The sequence below is a fragment of the Bicyclus anynana genome, chromosome 15 (assembly GCF_947172395.1).
Source record: "Bicyclus anynana chromosome 15, ilBicAnyn1.1, whole genome shotgun sequence".
Taxonomy (NCBI): Eukaryota; Metazoa; Arthropoda; class Insecta; order Lepidoptera; family Nymphalidae; genus Bicyclus; species Bicyclus anynana.
The window spans coordinates 9,848,086-9,869,412 of record NC_069097.1 but is presented as its reverse complement, the minus strand read 5'-3'; the positions used below and the strand labels follow the sequence as shown (position 1 = coordinate 9,869,412).

Genomic DNA, 21,327 nt, shown 5'->3' with positions numbered 1-21,327 from the left:
CTTTCCGCTATTCCAGCACCTTGGGACCCCAACGTCCATCGGCTCTTCGAACTATGTGGCCTGCCCATTGCCACTTCAGCTTCGCGACTGAGCTATGTTAATGACTTTGGTTCGTCTGCCGATCTCCTCGTTCCTGATTCGATCACGCAGATAATCCAAGCATAGCTCGCTCCATCGCCTTTAGCTTTCGCTTACTTTAGTTGATAAAAGAACATTGGTAAAGTCGCCTTGCTGGCATGGATATTACCAATCTCTTGTTGTTGAGCTACACTTATTCTCGTTATATTGGTTGTAACACTATTGCGACCATCTATTTAATCTATTAAAATGCCGCAGCTAAATAAGTAGGTAATTGTTGCAATTCTTCACGAAATTGTGTGTTGCAAAATACCTACCAAAGAAAACCAATGAACTACAAACATTCCGATGACATAACGTCGTCTGGGGCCGAAAATTAAGCTGGCCAAGTGTTAGATCATCGGAAAGTTCTTTCGCTTTGTTCGAACGAGTAAAAGGCTGAACATAGCTACCGATACTTAGGCATATTTGCATTCCATTGAAACTCCTTTCGGTGAATATCTACTACTTAATGTACGAGTAGGTCCTTTTACAGATTTCTATTTTCTTACGTCATCATCATCATTATAAATACGTCCAGGCTTCCTCCGAGGAGAGAAGATTAGGCCCACCACGACTTTTTGATGTAAGATCCCATCATTGCGACTTGTTTGTCGACACTGACCAGTGAAGTTCTTTTTGTTATGATATTTGACGTAAAAGAGATATACAGGGTGCTCGGGAGTATTTCCCATAACTTCAAGGTGTTGACTAGTCCACTTATAGGAGCCGAACTGCATAACTAAATTATTTTTAACTAAAAACTTATTAGTTTTCATACAAGATAATTCAAATAATTCCGACTACCTATCCATGTAACACGAGCCTTCATCTATCCTTGCATTTTAAAATACTTAAAACTTGGCTACGTCATAACTATAAGCGACACATTTTAAGATCTATTTACAAAAGAAATATTATTTACCCCTAAATATTAATTTTAGAACTCGGTATAATTAATTTTCGGTTAATAACATAACCCCAGAGTTATGGGAAAAACTCCCCAGCACCCTGTGTTTGGTGTAATATATCAACCGAGAACCTACACTAGGCAAGGCATGAAATTAACATGCCCTATACAAGCACCGCCCTGCGTCTTATCACCTGATGAATAGATGTTAATCCTCACGTGATTGTAATTTAACAACTGTCTTTTAGCACTAGGTCACCATCAGCGCCGGATAGATATTCTGATCGATTTGGCACTCCGAAAGCACTGCCGTTTTACCATTTCAGCTTCGCAATTTGTTAAGCTGTGTTGATTGTGCTGTGAAGTTTTCTTACGGATCTCCCGTATCTACCTCTCGCGGGGTAGTTGCGTGTAGTTTGAGTTATGGTGAGCAACCAAGTTTTCGAAACTATAAATGTGTCCATAATGTTGCATTGGGTTACAATCTAGGTTTGTTGATTTGTTTAGGTTAAGGTAAAAACAAAATACAATAGACACCAGTGAGTACAAGTGGCTGAAGAAATAGATAGTAGATACTCAAGTAAGTGCGCATATTATTAGAAGGCTCTTAATTGAACAAGTGGTGGAGACGCGGCCTCGGCCCGTGCTCAGCTCCGATTGCGACAACGGTTGACACGAGGTTATGCAAGTGTTCGATGGAAATTCCAGTGTGCCAGCGCTAGAGCAGCTAGTGTTGCCTGCACATGCTGCAGCGAGGCCGCGGCATGAATGGATGCGGTATGTGGGTCACGGTGTCGTCAATGGGCCGTCGCGTCGCCGGCCCCGCGCCGCCTCCGCCACCTCCGCCTCGCGCGCCCCCATCGCGTCGTGAAAGTTGCCACTACTTTCGCGACGATCGCCGCTCCCCGCGCCCACAATCTACACTCTAACCGGCGAAAATTAAGTAACTTTTCGAGTAACACCATCGAACATTCACATCCGCTTCAGCGTTTCGTACTCGCGTCTGACGCTTTCTGCGACCGTTCGCGCGGCCGACTCTATACCGACCCGCTTAAGGCTCCGTTTCGTTCGCGCTACTCGAATATCGGCCGCGCCGTATGATCGTGCTTAGGAATTCACTTCCGGGTAGGTCGGAAAGTGAAATGGTCTCGTCTGTGATGCAATTGGAATTCGGATGTATCCGGAGTCAGCGTTACTCCGTTCACTTGTAAAATTTCTATACAAAACTGTTGACATAATAGCGCCGCGGCGTGTCCGATGCACGGCGGCGACTCGCGCCCGGTGATCGACACTGCAAAATAAATTTAATGGTCCATTGAGAATATCTTTATGCATATTTTAGATATAACCGTGAAATGGTGCAAAAACTATTGGAATTCGTAACTGAGTATTGCGAATGTGTCAATGACTTCTCGGGAGGAATTTGCGAATTTTTTACTTTGAGAGACTACATTAACCTGTTTCTTTTAAGTACTTCGAAATTTTTCGCAACGTCTTTGATATGAACCATCTTCATGATCTATCTCGCATTCCTTTGTACAAGACGTAACAGGAACCTGTTACGTTTATAATATAATAGTAGTCTTGTGTTTGTAAATTGATCCTAAACCGACTTCCTTTTTGAAAAATCTTAAGTTGCCTCTTTCTTGTCGATCCTTTACAATACTGACGATAGTGACGACTGTCAAGGCAATTCATCATCATCATCATTCTTCTTCTTCGTCGTCACACTCTTGACAGAGTGGTCGTGGTCGTCATTTGGGCGCGGTGGCAAGCCTCACTATCCGTCGCCATTCCTCCCGCAGTGTGGCTCTCCTAGAACATTCGTGGAGCGATCCATTGAGAGCGGTTTTTACTTGATCAGTCCAGCGCATTGGTGACCTGCCACGTGCTCTTGTGCCCTCCACCTTTCCTTGCACCACAAGTCTCTCTATGGACGTGTCATCTTTTCTTGTAATATGACCAAAGAAAGTCAGTATGCGACATTGGACTATTGAAGAAAGACGCTGTTTGATGCTCAGTTCTTGGAGGATTGAAATGTTGGATCGGAACTGAGTCCAGGATATGCCAAGCATTCTTCTCCAGCACCACATTTCTAGAGCGTCTATCTTTTGTTTCTCGCTTTCTCTCAGAGTCCACGTCTCAGCACCATAAAGAAAGATGGGAAACACCAATGCCCGGACTAATCGCATTTTAGTGGCCTTTGTGATGTTCCTGTTTCTCCATATCCTTTTGAGTCGATCCTCATCCTCATTATCATCATTATCAACTCATATTCGGCTCGAGCTGCTGAGGCTGAGCTCGAGTCTAATCTCAGAATTAGATTGGTTAGGCCAATAGTCCACCACACTGGCCCAATGCGGCTTGGCAGACTTCACACACGCAGAGAATTAAGAAAATTATCTGATGTGCAGGTTTCCTCACGATGTTTTCCTTCACCGTTTGAGACACGTGATATTTAATTTCTTAAAATGCACACAACCGAAAAGTTGGAAGTGCATGCCCTGGATCGGATTCGAACCTACGCCCTCCGGAATCGGAGGCAGAGGTCATATCCACTGGACTATCACGGCTCATCAAGGCAATTAGTCTTTTGATATTCGGTGTTCTTTCATCTCACACTTTCTCTGGCCATTTGAACAGCATTGTAGGGTAAGGGCGCCTGACCATAAGGTTGGGATCTCGATTCAGCCTTTTTCCTTCTAGATTACACACTATATTTTTCCTTTGCTGTAGTGGCCATGGATTGTAATGTGAATAACTCTAAGGAAGCGCTGAAGACAGATAGTTGAGAGACTTGTTTTAATTAGAAGCTGTGAAAAAATTGATACATTTGTTCATTTAGCAATCCACAGTATACATAACATTCGCTTCCGGCTCACATCTCTAACGCATCAATTCTTTGTATTTCTCTAGTCCATATACTAGACGTCTCTGTACCATAAAGGAAAATGAGTTTTTTTTTTTTAAATGGTTTGGTTTCTATTCATGATGTTTCGGTTCTTCCAGATGCTCGTTAATCTTGTCTTCGTTGATGCGTTACGTCGCTTTAGTTTAGAAACACACGTAGGTACCTTCAAGAACCCAAGTTTACTCATAATTTCCCGGAATATTAATTCCCTGAATGTTACAAGATTCAAGTGTGACGTAAGTTGTAGCCTAGCCAAATTTTAACCTTAAAGCTTTGTCAGTTATAGTAGCTAGTAGCATCAGTAGACAAGACTAGACAATCTTCATTTTTTACGGCCTCCATGGCACTGTGGTATGTGTGCTGGATTTTTAAAACGGGGGTCCTGGGTTCGATCCCCGCCTGAGCCGTTTGAGGTTTTCTTATTTGGTTCAGATCTGGCTAGTTAACACCCTACCGGTAAAAAGACGTACCGCCAAGCGATTTAGCGTTCCGGTACGATGTCGTGTAGAAAACGAAAGGCGTGTGGATCTCCTAACAAGTTAGTCCGTTTCAATATTATATTACATCATCACTTACCATCAGGTGATGTTGTAGTAAACGGCTTACTTGTAGAGAATAAAAAATAAACCCCAGACCCGTGTTCATCATATAAATATTTACAGCTGTGGGAATCGAACCCGCCTAGGCAAAGATGCAGAAAGCTTCTACCACGCATAAAGATGAAATTTAGTAGGAAGGTAGTCTATCGTTAGCAGGTATTCGCTAAGAACGGATTTTGCGATAGGGCCGGATTAAAGAGGTCTAAAGGCTCTCGCAAGTGTGTATGAAAGTCCTTAATTTTTTATGGCACCGACTTGAAATTTGGCAGTAAGGTGGTTTATAATTGGTAGACGTCCGTAACAAACCAATTTTGCGGCAGGGCCGGATTAAGGAAGTCTATAAGCTCTCGCAAATTTAAATGAAAGTCCTTCATTTTTTATCCTACAAACTTTAAATAGAAGGCTGTGAAATAGGGATTGAAAGTTTTCATCAATTTTCACGCGGTCTAAGTCTAAATATTAGAAATCCTTCACAAAAATAACAGTTGGTGTCAGTAAGTACGTTCAGTACAACCGAGTGTAGAGTAGTTGCGTACACCGCTAGCTTTTTGTGAACTAAATATGTGGAATGCCAGTGTAGTGCCATCGGCCGGTCTCTTGTACCGCGCCAGTCGCCACCCGCACCGGACAGCTTTCACCATCTCAAAGGCTCCGCGCGCATGTTTATTAAGTTAACCCTTTTAACCAGAATTCCCGAGTAGGTACCGTCCGTTTACGCAATTAGTACCTAGTCGCAGTCGCATTCGGGTTTTCGATCGTAAATGTGTTGATGTTTTGACAATTTGTTTGATTCGTTTTAACGTGGCGGTCGTCTATCTTTTATTTTGTATAATGCCTGTAACAGAATGACGAGTTTTGAATAGGCGGCGGTCGTCTTTCTTACCTTTATTTTGATAATCATCATCATCATCATTATCAACCCATATTTGGCTCATTGCTGAGCTCGAGTCTCCTCTCAGAATGAGAGGGGTTAGGCCAATAGTCCACCACGCTGGCCCGATGCGGATTGGCAGACTTCACACACGCAGAGAATTAAGAAAATTCTCTGGTATGCTGGTTTCCTCACGATGTTTTCCTTCACCGTTTGAGACACGTGATAGATATTTAATTTCTTAAAATGCACACAACTGAAAAGTTTTTTGAAATTTTGAATATGCCTGTTGCAAAATGACGAGTTTTGAATAGGTGACTACGTATGTAGCCGTGATAGCCCAGTGGATTTGACCTCTGCCTCCGAATCCGAAGGTTGTGGGTTCGAATCCGGTCCGGGGCGTATACCAACTTTTTAGTTGTGTGCAATTTAAGAAATTAAATATCACGTGTCTCAAACGGTGAAGGAAAAGCATCGTGAGAAAACCTGCATACCAGAGAATTTTCTTAATTCTCTGCGTGTGTGAAGTCAGCCAATTCGCATTGGGCCAGCGTGGTAGACTATTGGCCTAACCCCTCTCATTCTGAGAGGAGACTCGAGCTCAGCAGTGAGCCGATTATGGGTTGTTAATGATGATGATGATGATGAAGTGTTAGTAAATCAAGAGGTAGACAATAAAAGGGCTGGGAGGGCGAGATCAGGAATATAACGGGTCCAACATGGACTCGTACAAAAGATAGAACAGAGCAAAGATAATTTTATAAGTACTATAGATCGGTTACGTCCCTACAAAATCACCGCAAAAAGTTCAAAGTTAGACTTCACATACGTAGAGAATTAAAAAAAATCTCAGGTATGCAGGTTTCCTCACGATGTTTTTCCTTCACCGTTTGAGACACGTGATATTTAATTTCATAAAATGCACATAACTGAAAAGTTGGAGGTGCATGCCCCGGACCGGATTCGAACCCACACCGTCCGGAATCGGAGGCAGAGGTCATATCCACTGGGCTACCATATAAGTACGGTTCTAACACTAACAGCATCTTAAATAAAAAGCTTTTAATGAAACGAATCTCTGAAACGGATTACACAAATAGTCCACTGTTACGTCATTACGCAACGCCGCCGATGACCTTTGGAAGGAACAGTTGAGCTTAACGGTGACGGAGGCTGTACCTTGTACAGTTAGCCGCATTCCTAGGCCGGCATGCAGGCCGGGATGGCAGGTGCAGCGGGGGGGGGGAAACGTCCTCCGTTGGAATGCTGGTGTCTTCCTCCCACTTACTTAATCACTACAAACCTCGATACTACAACATTGTAAGCTTACAGCCGTTTGTACGAGCTTACTGTTGGTATGTGTGTGGTTTTGTGCCTACTTGTCGAGTATTTTTTTTTTTTATTCTTTACAAGTTAGCCCTTGACTACAATCTCACCTGATGGTAAGTGATGATGCAGTCTAAGATGGAAGCGGGCTAACTTGTTAGGAGGAGTCGAGTAGATTTTAGTTTGTTTTGCACGGAATGTTTTCTGAGAAATAATTGATATCGTAAAAATACTGTAAATGTTAAACTTAGCGAAACGTTAATATTAAAACACTAGCTAGTGGTTCCCGTCCCCGTAGGAATATGTTGATAATATATAGCCTTCCTCGATAAATGGGCTACCTAACAGTGAAAGAATTTTTCAAATCGGACCAGTAGTTCCTGAGATTAGCGCGTTCAAACAAACAAACGAACTTCAGTTTTATAATATTAGTACAGATTAGAAAAAGTATGACGTTAGAGATTTACATTGAAACATCAGCTGGCTAATTCACTAACTTTGATGGATGTTAGTTGACATTTACGAAACTGAGATTCTATGTAACAAATGTCATCCGGTGCCTATTGATAACAAATCGTGGATATCATACAGTAGGTAGATGACATTTTTCAGTTGATTTGATTTTTTTTATTAGGCTTATTTATAAAGACCAAATTAGTGAATAGGCAAGTAGTTAATTTAATTGAATGAGACTGGGTGAGCAAATCGACTTACAATTTGCTGTTGTTGTGTATTATGGATGTTTGTCTTTAATTTTCGAGATATTAATCACATTTTCACTAGAAGGTAGAAGTAGGTATAACTTACCTATGAAGGTTTCAAACTATTTAAGAACTACTCTTGAATACAAAGTTCATTCATCATCATCATCATCATCATTAGAACCTATATTCGGCTGCGCACGTGTCGCCTCTCAGGATGAGAGGGGTTAGGTCAATAGTCCACCACGCTGGCCCAATGCGTATTGGCAGACTTTACACACGTAGAGAATTGAGAAAATTCTCAGGTATGCAGGTTTCCTCGCGATGTTTTTCCTTCACCGTTTGAGACACGTGCTATTTAATTTCGTAAAATGTACACAACTGAAAAGTTAGAGGTGCATGCGTCGGACCGGATTCGGAACCTACGCCTTCCGGAATCGGAAGCAGAGGTTCAAAGTTAAGTTAACAAAGTATATTATCAAGTTGGAATATAAATATGTCTTAACTTTTATTGAATTTATATGATACAAGTGTAGCCTTATACAAAACCCTACTCGCACGTATATTGAAATTGAATCGTTAGGCCTCATTCGCACGAGAATTTTTTTAACGGACGTTAAAAAGGCGTTCAAATACAACAAATACATTCCCAAGTATATGTTCAAATGACAGCGTTTTTAAAAGACGACGTTTTTTTTTGAGCAGTGTTGTATTTTCAATTTTGGGCGTTAGGAATAGACCTTCATTTAACTTCATACTGTATTTGAAAGAAAGAAAAAAAGAAGAAAGAAAATAAGTTTATTAATTTTTTTAGTGTCACAAACAGTACATCCTATCTTAGATATTATATGCCTGTCTGTGACACCAAACAGAAAGAGTTTACAGCTCAGCATTAGCTGTTCATAGCAAAAAAGCAATGCCTGGCGCTGATTTCAGCTGAGACCCGGGTGACGTCACAGTCATTTATAATTACCAACTAATCAAAATACGTTGAACACTTTTTAACGACCGTTAAAAAAACTCTCGTGCGAATGAGGGCTTACAGTGAGATGTCTTGTAGACTGCGAAACAATCGCTACACATAAACAAAGTTATTCGGTACAGGATCTTCCTCTACCTCTCGACGTAGCAAGGCAAACATAGCCTGCGAAAACAATAGAACTTGCGCTGTATCGCTCTCGAAGCGGTTAACGATATGCTAAGCCGCATTGCAATCGGCTTAGTCATTCCGTGATTCAATTCAATTATCTAGGCAGATTTTATCGTCCGCTCGGATCGTTGCGATGGTGTTGCAAATGCCATAAGTGAGCATCGCACGTGGGCGGACACTACGCGTTTCGAGTGTCTACATCGTAAACGAAATGTCAATAATATAATTGGTAATTATTTTGTTTGTACTATGTTGTTGTAATGTTACAACAATATACATAAAAGCGCCAATAGATACATTTGAATTATGATGTTAAAAGAGCAACTGTTGAGTTTATTGTCGGTTTTTAGGGAAACTTGCCTTCTAAATTGGTGATAGAACAGAGTAGTCCCTACAAATAGTTATAGACGTTTCTAAAGCCCATATAAACTAAGCCTACCTATTTGAAATAACTTATTTTGACTTAACTTTGTTTGCTTAAAGGTTCTTTTGATTGTAGCCATATAGTCTTACTGTTCAGTTAAATCATCCATTTAAATAAAAAAGCTCGCATTACATTTTGTACACAGTTGAGATTTTTTGTCAAAATTATTATATTTATATTATACTAGTAGACGCCGCACGGTTTCACCCGCGTGGTTCCTGTTCCCGTTAAAATACGGGGATAAAATGTAATCAATTCCTCGATAAGTGGGCTATCTAACACTGCAAGTATTTTTCAAATTGGACCAGTAGTTCCTGAGATTAGCGCGTTCAATCAATCAAACAAACAAACTTTTCAGTTTTATAATATTAGTATAGATTGAGCGTCCTTGATAACCGAACATACCTACCTAATTTTATAAAATCTAGAAGTTTATCACCATAGGCAAGTAGCGACAACGGAATTTGAACCACGGTGGATTTAGTAAATAGCAGTTTTCAAGAGACCAAACCCTCAATCGTCAAAGAATAATTAATGTTTTCCTCCTAAAATTGTCTCTGGAAGCCTGAATTTTTGTAACATGGCGCTATTTAAAATTAAAAAAAAATACTAGTATTGTAGCACGGTTTACCAGTGTGGTAATGAACATTACATACAACATACAACCTGTGGGAATGGATAGTTCTGTGATCAGTGACGTGCACAAAGTTTTTAACTAGGATATGCACTATAGATATAAATTGTACAAAATGCCTCCTACAATACAGGTACTTAATGAATTCTTGTTTATGCATCTATGAAGTGCACGCCACTGTCTGTGATATGGTTTGATGTTATATTGAGTAGATTACGAAATGGGAATAGAAAAACATATGACACGTAATCGTCAACCAATGGTTTTTTTCCATTGTAAAGTTCGCTAGCCGCGACTTCCGGTGGGATTCTCTTCTCCGTTGCAGTGTTGGCTAATCGCCAGTCACTTCCAGTGGCTTCCTTAATTTGGATCGTGTTCCTCTTGCTTTGTTTTAAGTACACTACCACTACACTACAAGTAGTATAGTATTGTACTTTACTTGATACTTTGACGGCCTCCGTGGCGCCGTGGTATGCGCGGTGGATTTATAAGACGGAGGTCCTGGGTTCGATCCCTGGCTGGGCAGATTGAGATTTTCTTAATTTGTCCAGGTCTTGTGGGAGGCTACGGCCGTGGCTAGCTACCACCCTACCGACAAAGACGTGCCGCCAAGCGATTTAGCGTTCCGGTACGATGTCCTGTATAGAAACCGAAAGGGGTGTGGATTGTCATCCTCCTCCTAACAAGTTAGCCCGCTTCCATCTTAGATTGCATCATCACTTACCATCAGGTCAAGGGCTAACTTGTAAATAATAAAAAATATATATATTAATACGTCACCCTTAAAGATTATGTTTCATCTTGTTTAGAAATTTGGCGCTTGGGATTGGCATCCAGAACTTCCCCGAAGGCCTGGCTGTCAGCTTGCCACTGCAGTCGGCGGGCTTTTCAGTATGGAGATCGTTTTGGTGAGTAGTCTATATAAATCACTAGCGGACCTGTGTGCCTAGTGGGAGTTTTCAATATTTTCATACTGTTACTATCACGTTGACGTTAACGCAAATTTAAATGGAATTGAAGCAGTTGTGCAGTAGTGCCACTAGATGGTGCTGTTTCAATTCCGTAGAAATTCGCGTTTACGTTACGTGATAGTAACAGTATCGAACTGCCACTAGGCCCTCTGGTCAAACTTCGTTTTGACTTAAATGCGCTTTTTCACGACATTCATTTCAACATACTTAACCGTTTAAATAACTTAAACGCCATGTAGTCCATAATTCCTGTTCACCACAGACAGCCAATATTACGCTGGTTAAGGACGTAAATCGGGCGGTTATGTTAACCGAGCCGGCATACCTCGTTTATTCTTCGGTTAAGTCAAACCAGAGTCAAAAAGCGTCTGGTGTGTAGGGAAAAAACGCTCCCTGTTCCAACTACTTTTAATATTTGACGGGCCGGTTCTGGAAACGCCGTTTAAATTAAAATCGGTGAACTCTTTTTTTTTTTCTTTACAAGTTAGCCCTTGAATACAATCTTACCTGATGGTAAGTGGATGCAATCAAAGATGGAAGCGGGCTCACTTGTTAGGAGGACGATGAAAATCAACACCCCTATCGGTTTCTACACGACATCGTACCGGAATGCTAAATCGCTTGGCGGTACGTCTTTGTCGGTAGGGTGGTAACTAGCCACGGCCGAAGCCTCCCACCAGCCAGACCTGGACCAATTAAGAAAACCTCAATCGGCCCAGCCGGGGATCGAACCCAGGACCTCCCTCTTGTAAATCCACCGCGCATACCACTGCGCCACGGAGGCCGTCAAACTCAGGTCTTAAGGTGTCAGATGGTTCATCAACGGTTCTCGTAGCTAGCACAAACGAAGCCGGAAACCACTGTATTTGTGGAAACATTTCTAGCTTAGTATCAAGATAGAGTGGGGAATGCACTCGAGTCCGCCGCGTCGTTAGGCCGCATGCCAACGGAGCCAGACTAGACGACCCCATTCCTGGCCAGGCTAATTCATTTACATATAACGAGCAACGACAAGACGCTGTGCTCTTCGTGTCTTTTAAAATCCTGCGTGTATTACCATTTTATTGTTGTTCAAATCGTCGTCTTCATCAACCCATATTCGGCTCACTGCTGAGCTCGATCCTCTCAGAATGAGAGGGATTAGGCCAATAGTCCACCACGCTGGCCCAATGCGGATTGGCAGATGTTAGAATAATAGCAACATTAAACATTAATTGTATCTGTGGCTGAACTATTATATTGTCTATGACAGCCAAGTCTCTCTTATCTATGCTAAACGCTAGTGGTTGTAAAAAGTTCTTGAAATAAAACGTGGTTTAACAAATAGTTTCTTTTAATTAATTCTCTACAGGTCATGGGCCCAGGCATGCCCACCTGTTTATAGAAATACTTAATACAGTTTTGCAAATACATTTTCGTTGAGAACTTGTTTGTAGTCGCAACAACGCAACGCATCAAGGAAGAAAAAAAAGATGGACGCAAATGTGATGAAACTGGAAGGGACAAGAAACTGGAACGTTTGGAAATTTCAGACTACAGTATTATTGAGGGGGCAGGGATGGTTAGAGATAGTTGAAGGACGAACTGTTAAACCCGAAGACGCAGCCGCACGAACCGCCTGGGACACTAAAGATGCTAAGGCTCAAACATTACTGGTCACAAGAATGACTGAAGAGGTTATGTTACACCTCGTATCATGTAAAACATCTGCAGAAATGTGGAGAAAACTTTTAAGTGTTTTCGAACAAAAATCAGAAACAAGTATTCATATCCTACAACAACGCTTTTTCCAATATAAATATGAGAGTGGAATTGAAATGTCAGTGTTTTTGTCAAAAATTCAGGAAATGCAGAACCAGTTAAAACAAATGGGCGAGGAAGTTTCAGAAAAGTTCACAATAACTAAAGTATTGATGTGTTTGCCGGATGAGTACAAACATTTTGTGTCGGCGTGGGAGTCTGCGCCTGATGATAAGCAAACATTCGACAATCTGGTGTCCAGATTATTAATCGAAGAAGAGAGAGTAAAGGAAAAGACTAAGGAAATTCCAGAAAGTTCATCCTCATCAGCATTTGTAGCTAAGAGAAATGTAAAATGCTTCAAATGTGGGAAAACTGGTCATTTTTTTGCGGAGTGTAGAAGTAACAAGAATAATGAGAGGAAAATTAACGATAAAAAGTGCTTTTTCTGTGGAAAATTCGGTCATTTTAAAGCTCAGTGCCGTTTTAAGAAATCAAAGGATGATAAGAAGATGAGTAATGCATTCATAGTTTCAAACTCTGCCAATGAATTCAATTATGAAGAAACAAAGTGGCTAGTAGACTCGGGGGCAAGCGAGCACATGTGTCGTGACCGTTCATTATTTTCATCATTTTCAAGTATTTCACAAAGGTCAGTAATTGTTGGTGATGGAGCTGCCATTGGTGTACAGGGTTGTGGACAGATGGTGGTACAAGTCAAGAACGGAAGTAAATGGATTGATACAACAATAAACAATGTGTTGTATGTTCCTGATCTAAAAACAAATTTATTCTCTGTGAACCGTGCTTCTGACAGGGGTTATGTCATTGTGACAGATGACACTTCTTGCAAATTTTACAAAAATGGCATTGTTTGTGCCATCGCAAATAGAATAGAGAACTCATATTATTTGGACTTTCGCTTTAAATGCGAGGCAGCGAGTGTTGCAAAAGTGTTGAAGAATGATTTATACGAGTGGCATGAAAAACTGGCTCATCAAAACTTCAATCATGTAAAGAAAATATTACAGAAAAATAACATTGACATAAAACAACAAACTTGTGTACCTCAGTGTGAGAGTTGTTTAAAGGGAAAGATACACCGGTTACCATTTAAGAAAAGTGAAAACATAAGCACCAGGACTTGTGAAATAATACATGGGGATACCTGCGGGCCCATGGAGGAAGAATCGGTTGGTGGTTCAAGATATTTTGTTGTTTTAAAGGATGACTATTCAAACTTCCGAACTGTTTACTTTGTTAAAGCTAAAGATGAAATTAAGCATTGTTTAGAGGATTTTTTCAACAAAGCGGAGAATATTACTGGAAACAGGGTCAAGACACTAAGAACGGACAATGGATTGGAATTTATTAACAAAGAAGTGATGGAAATATGTACTAAAAGAGGGATAATTCATCAAACTACAGTAACCTATACCCCTGAACAAAATGGCAAAGCTGAAAGGGAAAATAGAACTCTAGTTGAAGCAGCGAGGACAATGTTACATTCTAAGAACCTACCGAAGAAACTGTGGGCAGAAGCAGTGAATACTGCTGCATTTGTTTTGAACAGAACGGGTAAGGAAAAAGAAGGGAAGTCACCTTATGAAATATGGACAAATAAATCCTATGATATACATCAACTACAGGTATTTGGTTCTCCAGTATATGTACATATCCCAAAAGAGAAAAGAAGAAAGTGGGATAAGAAAGGGGAAAAAGGATTGATGGTCGGATATGGAGAAAATAGCAAAGGTTATAGAGTATACTTTTCAGAGAAAAATTGTGTTAATATAAAGAGAGATGTCATTTTCTTAAATCAAGAGAGAAGTGAATCAATAGTGAAGTTGAATTTGAATAATAGTGAATCTATGCAAGATAACTCAGAAACTTTGAAAGCGAGTGAAGAAGCTGAACGTGAAGAGTTCCAAGATACCCAAACTAGCTTTGATCATAGTGGGAGTGAATCAGAGAGTGAGTATGAACCTTCATTTGACAGATCATTGGAGGATTATGAAACACCAGTCCAAAATGAATCATCCAAGCGCACAAGGAAACAGACATCGTTCTATAGGTGTCATAATGTTGTAAGTGAAGATACGGAGCCTATTTCATATAATGAAGCAATGAAAACAAGGGAAGCAAGTAAGTGGAAGGAGGCAATTAATAGAGAATTACAAACTTTGAAAGATAATGACACCTGGGTTGTTTGCAATTTACCGGTAAGTGAATCTGTGATAAGTAGCAAATGGGTTTTCAAGTTAAAAGGGAGTGGTAATGATAAGCAATATAAAGCTAGATTAGTTGCTAGAGGGTTTCAGCAGAATAGTTACTTTGATTTGGGGGATATTTATGCACCAGTAGCAAGGCTACCAACTTTTAGAGTTTTTATTGCTGTAGCGACCATGTTAAAGCTCCCCGTATATCAGATGGATGTTACCGGGGCATTTTTGTACGGTGACATAGATGAAGATGTGTACATTAGATTGCCAGAAGGGGCTTATTCTGGGGAAAACAATATTGTAAAATTAAAAAAGGCATTATATGGACTAAAGAGTTCACCAAAGTGTTGGAATACAAAGTTTAATTCTGTAATGGCTAAAGAAGGTTTTGTAAGGTCAAACTGCGATTCATGTTTGTTTATAAGATGTATTGGTAAAGATAGAATATATATATTGCTATATGTTGATGACATTTTGATTTTTGGTACAAATGAGAAGTATATATTAAATTTAAAGGTTAGTTTAAATAAGGAATTCAAGATTAAAGATATGGGGATTATTTCAAAATTTTTGGGCATAACCGTAAAGCAAAATCTTAAAACTGGCATTACTGAACTTGATCAAAGATGTTATTTAAAAAATATTCTTACACGGTTTAATATGGAAAATTGTAAAGAGGTGTCCACACCTATGGACCAAAATTTTAACGCTAAGATACTTGCACAAGATTCTGTTTCTATAGATAAAGGCATTGATAACTTATGCAGGCAAATTATAGGATGCTTAATGTATGCAGCATCAGGTACTAGGCCTGATTTATGTTACCCAATCTCTATGTTAAGCAGGTACCAGACAAGTGCAAATAATGAGTTGTTAAGTGCATTAAAGAGAGTGTTAAGATATGTAAAGTATAGTTTAGATTATAAATTAGTTTATAAGTGTAAAGATGTTATTCTGATGGGATATTGTGATGCTAATTGGGGTGGGGATCTTAAGGACAGGAAGTCCACTTCAGGTTATATGTTTAAATTTTCAAATTGCTTAGTTTTGTGGTGCTCTAAGAAGCAAGCTTCTGTAAGTCTGTCTTCTACAGAATCTGAATATGTATCATTAAGTATGGCTGCCAGTGAGGCGTCATGGCTTATAAATTTATTAACTGATTTTGGTTATGAAAATGTTTGCCCAGTTGTGATATCTTGTGATAATCAGTCTGCTATAATAAATGCAAAAACAGATAATATAAAGCGATTAAAACATGTTGATATCCGTTACCATTTTATAAAAGATCTGGTTAGGGATAATAAAATTTGTATCAAATATGTAAATACAAGTGAGCAACCAGCTGACATGTTAACAAAGGCATTAGGTAAAGAGTTAATTGAAAAACATTTAAATAAGTGTGGCATTATTGTAAACCTTTTAAATTCTATAGACTGATGTTAAAATTTTAAGAATGTTTTATGTTGAGAGGGGGTGTTAGAATAATAGCAACATTAAACATTAATTGTATCTGTGGCTGAACTATTATATTGTCTATGACAGCCAAGTCTCTCTTATCTATGCTAAACGCTAGTGGTTGTAAAAAGTTCTTGAAATAAAACGTGGTTTAACAAATAGTTTCTTTTAATTAATTCTCTACAGCAGACTTCACACACGCAGAGAATTAAGATAATTCTCTGGTAACTGAAAATCAGTGCTACATACTTTTTTTTTTTGGATAGGAAGTATGTAGCAAAATGCTGAGTTAGGGCCTTTTTCTAGGTTATGCCACATATGGCAGGGCGTTCTTCTTTTTTGCTCTAGCTATAAGCTATATATTTAGAATTTATTATTGTAATGTGTGGCACTGCCTAAAAATAAAGATATTTCTTTCTTTCTGGTATGCAGGTTTTCTCAAAAAACCTTACCTTCTCTTCTCAATACCTTACCTTCCCTTACCTTATCAACCGATAGACGTCCACTGCTGGACATAGGCCTCTTGCATGGACCTCCAAGCACAACGGTCTCAAGCCGCCAGCATCCAGCGGCAGTAAACTCAATACCGCATTAATTTTTTTATGATAAAACTAAACCCCTATTAAGTATTATTAAGTACTAACTCGTATGTACCTACCTAAAGACGTACCGCCAAGCTTTCCGGTACGATGTCGTGTAGTTACCGAAAGCGGTGAGGATTTTCATCCTGCTCCTAACAAGTTAGCCCGTTTACATCTTAGATTGCATCATCACTTACCATCAAGTGAGATTGTAGTCAATGGCTAACTTGTAAAGAAATGAAAAAAATGTTGCACCAGATTTTGCTTAATCTACTTGTGAAAAAGATAAAATTTTAGGGTTGCAACGAAACTAAGCGTCTGGTGACTAAGGGGTCAGGACTTCTCATATTTCATAGAAATTATAAAAAAAAAATACGTTTTACTAAGACAATTGAGAGCCTGAACCTTTGAAACCTTAAAATGTCTGAGTTTCTTAGTCCATGGAAAAATTTTCAGCTTTTATAAAAATTAAAATAATTAATGAGTTTGTTAGTTGAAAGACAAACTTTTAACTTTTATAAACATAAAAATGAATAAATTTCTTAGTCCATAGACAAACTTTCATCTTAAAAAAAATAAAAATGAATAGGTTTCCTAGTCCATAGACAAACTTTCAGCTTTTATAGAAATAAAAATGAAAAATTAATAAGTTTCTCAGTTTCAGTTTTTATAAAATTACAACCAAAATAAAACAATAGGGATGATGACCGTTTTTTAAATTGTATATAAATTAAGAGTATACTAATAGTAAAGCAATTTTGTAAAAGTAACAGGGTATTTGCGATCATTACTTTCGGAGCTACAGGGATTTAAAGAGTCAGATTTGCGGCGCTGCCGCGGATCCCTGAAAAACGCCCCATACAAAATGGCTCGAAAAAATGACGTCATAGGCAATGTAATGATCGTTAGATTTGTATGCGCGTTCAAACAAAATTACTAATATCTTTGTTATTTGTGCGTTTATCTTTATAGTTCATATATTAAAAAATGTTAATTTTAATGTAAGGAAGCTAAAACTGTATGAATTTTCATCTAATTACGATAAAAATATTTTAGTAGTTTTTGAAATTTTATAATCTCATTTATTTTGAAAATATCCAGACAATCTTTGCTTTTTATGTATAAATTAGTTAACATTGACCCTAATTACCCGAATGTATCATAAAAATCAATATATTCAAACCTAGTCATCATCCCCATTACCGAGTTTCTTAGACCATTGAGTAAAGAATGAGTAAGGTCGTCAACCGGACGCCATCTAAGCTAGACTAGCCGACCCCATTCTCGCAAAGATATCCGGAGTCCATTTACATATAAAAAATACTCCCGTAGTATGCAAATAACACCGTCTCCCTTAGCATCGTAGATACGTACATTCGATCAATAGAGTTACCGTTAGCACTTTTACCGGCTTGGCAAGTTAGCGTTTTTTGCTGACTGTTTATTTTTATCGACAACTCGATCTCTTTACCTTTTATAGTAATTTATAATCTAACCTATTTATTTACTGTGTGTCGGATATTAGAAACCTGCGGCGTAAACTCCTCCGTATAGTTCTCTGTATATAAGGAAAAAATCCCTCCGTATAGTTCTGTAATTCAGCAGGATGTCTTGCACGAACTAAAACGACCTTTGGAGTCTATGGATTTTATGGTTGGCATGAAAACGCATTACATTTCTTCATGCTACTTACGCATTCCTCTTTTTTTATTTTTTACAATTTAGCACTTGACTACTATCTCACCTGACGGTAAGTGATGATGCAATCTAAGATGGAAGCAGACTAACTTGTTAGGAGGAGGATGAAAATCCACACCCCTTTCGGTTTCTACACGGCATCGTACCGGAACGCTAAATCGCTTGGCGGTATGTCTTTACCGGTAGGGTGGAAACTAGCCACGGCCAAAGCCTCCCACTAGCCAGACCTGGACGAATTAAGAAAGTCTCAATCGGCCCAGCCGGGAATCGAACCCAGGACCTCCGTCTTTCAAATCCACCGCTCATACCACTACCGCCTACTACCGCTATACGCCACGGAGGCCGTCAATCGTCGCCTAAAAAGTCATTCTTACTCTTCCACTTCTCTGCTTTTTCTTTCCTCTATCCTCTTTAATACATCCCATAATATTTGTTTGTTTTAACTTATGTGAAGGCTCTATTAGAGTAAAATGTTCCTCAAATTACTTGACATTTGACCCAAAGCTTTGAGTATGATGTACTTTAATCTTTCAGTAAGATTTTCAGCTAACATCATTATAATTTATCAACGAATATCAGGTTTTAAATTTAGATTGTCATTCTATGATTTCTATGAATCTTGTCAATAAGTCAAACATTACAACGATTTTAGTATGTCCAAAGTAATAATCATAAATCGAATCTGTGACGTCAATTTGTAATTCATTTAAATTCAAAGTCCAATCCTAGTACAAATTAAACATACGTAACTCGTGGAAGGAATGTCCAAATTGCCGGAGCGAAAGGTTACATCTGCCAGTACGTTGTAGGTACGTGCATGCATTGTAAATGTTACCAAATAGGTAAAATTTGTAAATAGTCGCATTCCATGGAGTTCTCGGAAAGGCTGGCGCCGCCCGGACGCGGGCAGTGCCTGCGTCGCGGAGCTACGAAATTATCCTGTCCCTGGATACGGTATACGGTAGCTGATTTGACTGGTTGTACGGTACGTACAACCAGTGGCGTTCACACGCCTTGCGACTTAAACAAGCATTTAACTAACCTGAGATCCACCATTATCGTTATTAATATCAAAAATGCGAAAGTATCGTAATTCTGTCTTTTACCTTTTCACGGCTAAACCACTGAGCCGATTTGAATGAAATTTCGTATAGAGTTAAATTGTATGTCCTAGCAGTATATACTTGTAAGCTACTTTTTATCCCGGAAAATCCATGGTTCCTGCGAAATTAAAAAAAAACATATTTCACGCGAACGGAGTTGCGGGTATCCGCTACTAAGTTAACAATTAAGAAAGGAAACTATCTGCAGTCGTACTGATAAGGTAATAAAATTGTTAGTATACAAAGTATTTTTTCTTTATTTTCTCACGAGCTGACGCCGCACAATTGGTGTGGTGTGTGGTTCCCACACCTACCTACGAGAACGGGAACCAAACACCCGTGTGGTTCCCGGAATACGGAGATAATATAAAGCCTATAGCGTTCCTCGATAAATGGGCTATCTAACACTGAAGGAATTTTCCAAATCGGATCAGTAGTTTTTGAGATTAGCACGTTTAAGCAAACAAACACACAAACAATCTCTACAGCTGTATAATATTAGTATAGATTTATTTAAAGAATAAAAATAAGCATAAAATCTGTTTCATCAAAGTGGTGCAATGAAATATATGGAAGATTATTGCTAACGAGTACATATTAGAAATGTGTTTACTTTGATTGTTGTTCCCATGCAAATCGTGGACTTCCCGTTGAGAAATAATTTAATAACGTGCGCGTTTTCCTTTTTCCTTGTTTTTAATTAGTGTTATACGACTATTTAATATTATTATAATAATCAATAATACATAATTATGTTTTAAGTAAGTAATATCGGTATTGTGTCATACGCTAGAAGCTTTTGAAATCTTACATTACTATACCGTTGAGTTGAAATTAGTAGAATCGTTAATGGAAGAAGGTTTCTTCTTATTTTTCGTTTGATTGAAATATTTCTTGTTTGTGTTCTTTTGCTTCCAATTTTCTTTAAAATTTTATGGTCTAAGAGCCTCGGATCGGCTTGAATGAACTCTTCGCCGCTGGTAAGTACCTACTCTAAACACAGGAGTTTGCTTTGTCAGATAGGAAATATAAGCCAACAATGCTATGCGTCTGATACATATTTAAATTAGCTAGATTTTCTAGAAATGACAAGACGAAAAGAAAATAAAAGTGTCACCTCTACAATTTCGCACTGCAAGGACATTTTCTACTCTTTTGTTATTAAAAGTCTTTGGGTCTTAAAAGGGGCATAGGTTTGCCAGCCATTGACGGCTCAAACGCATGGCGAAACGAATGATGATAAGTGGAAAATTATTACTAATATTATAAAGGGGTAAAGTTTGTGAGGTTACAAGGAGTGTAACCTCACAAACTCAACAAAAGTGGAGGAGCATTGCACAGAAAGCGTCGCTCGTCGCTGCAACCACGACCACTTTGCCAAGAGTGAACAATTAAGAAGACCGTGATCATCGTGCTTGTTTCTGCCAGTGACGTACACTTTATAGATGCATAAATGCACTGTCTACTCAGAGGAATTGGTACCAAAATTTATTTGGAGAAGGAATTTTCCATCTATACGTAGATACAATGCTCCTCCACCAAACTAGTTGATGCCGCGCGGTTTCACCCGCGTGTTTCCCGTTCTTGTAGGAATACGGGGATAATACAAAGCATATAACGTTCTTCGATAAATAGGCTATCTAACACTGAAATAGTTTTTCAAATCGGACTAGTAACACACTCTTAAGGCTTATAATATTAGTTTATATGTGACCTCTACAATTTCGCACTGTAAGGGTATTTCCTACTCTTTCAAAACGAAAACGGCGGTGGCCGGGCGGAATTCGCGCGACTGGGAATGCTGTCTGCGCTGCAGGGAGCGACGACCCCTGCCTGGAACTTTAATACTCACGTATGTGCAGTGTGCATCCACCCTAAGGGGCCATACTAATTAAATCCATACAAATATTATAA

General features: G+C 39.1%; 1 protein-coding gene across 1 annotated transcript in view; it reads left to right on the top strand.

The window, feature by feature from the left end:
- Nucleotides 1-21,327, top strand: part of LOC112043139 (zinc transporter ZIP11) — a 109,130-nt gene that overhangs the window by 57,430 nt on the left and 30,373 nt on the right. The window contains exon 5 of the mRNA XM_024078426.2: nt 10,453-10,551. Coding sequence (XP_023934194.1) covers nt 10,453-10,551 — 99 coding nt within the window. The remainder of the gene's footprint in view (nt 1-10,452; nt 10,552-21,327) is intronic.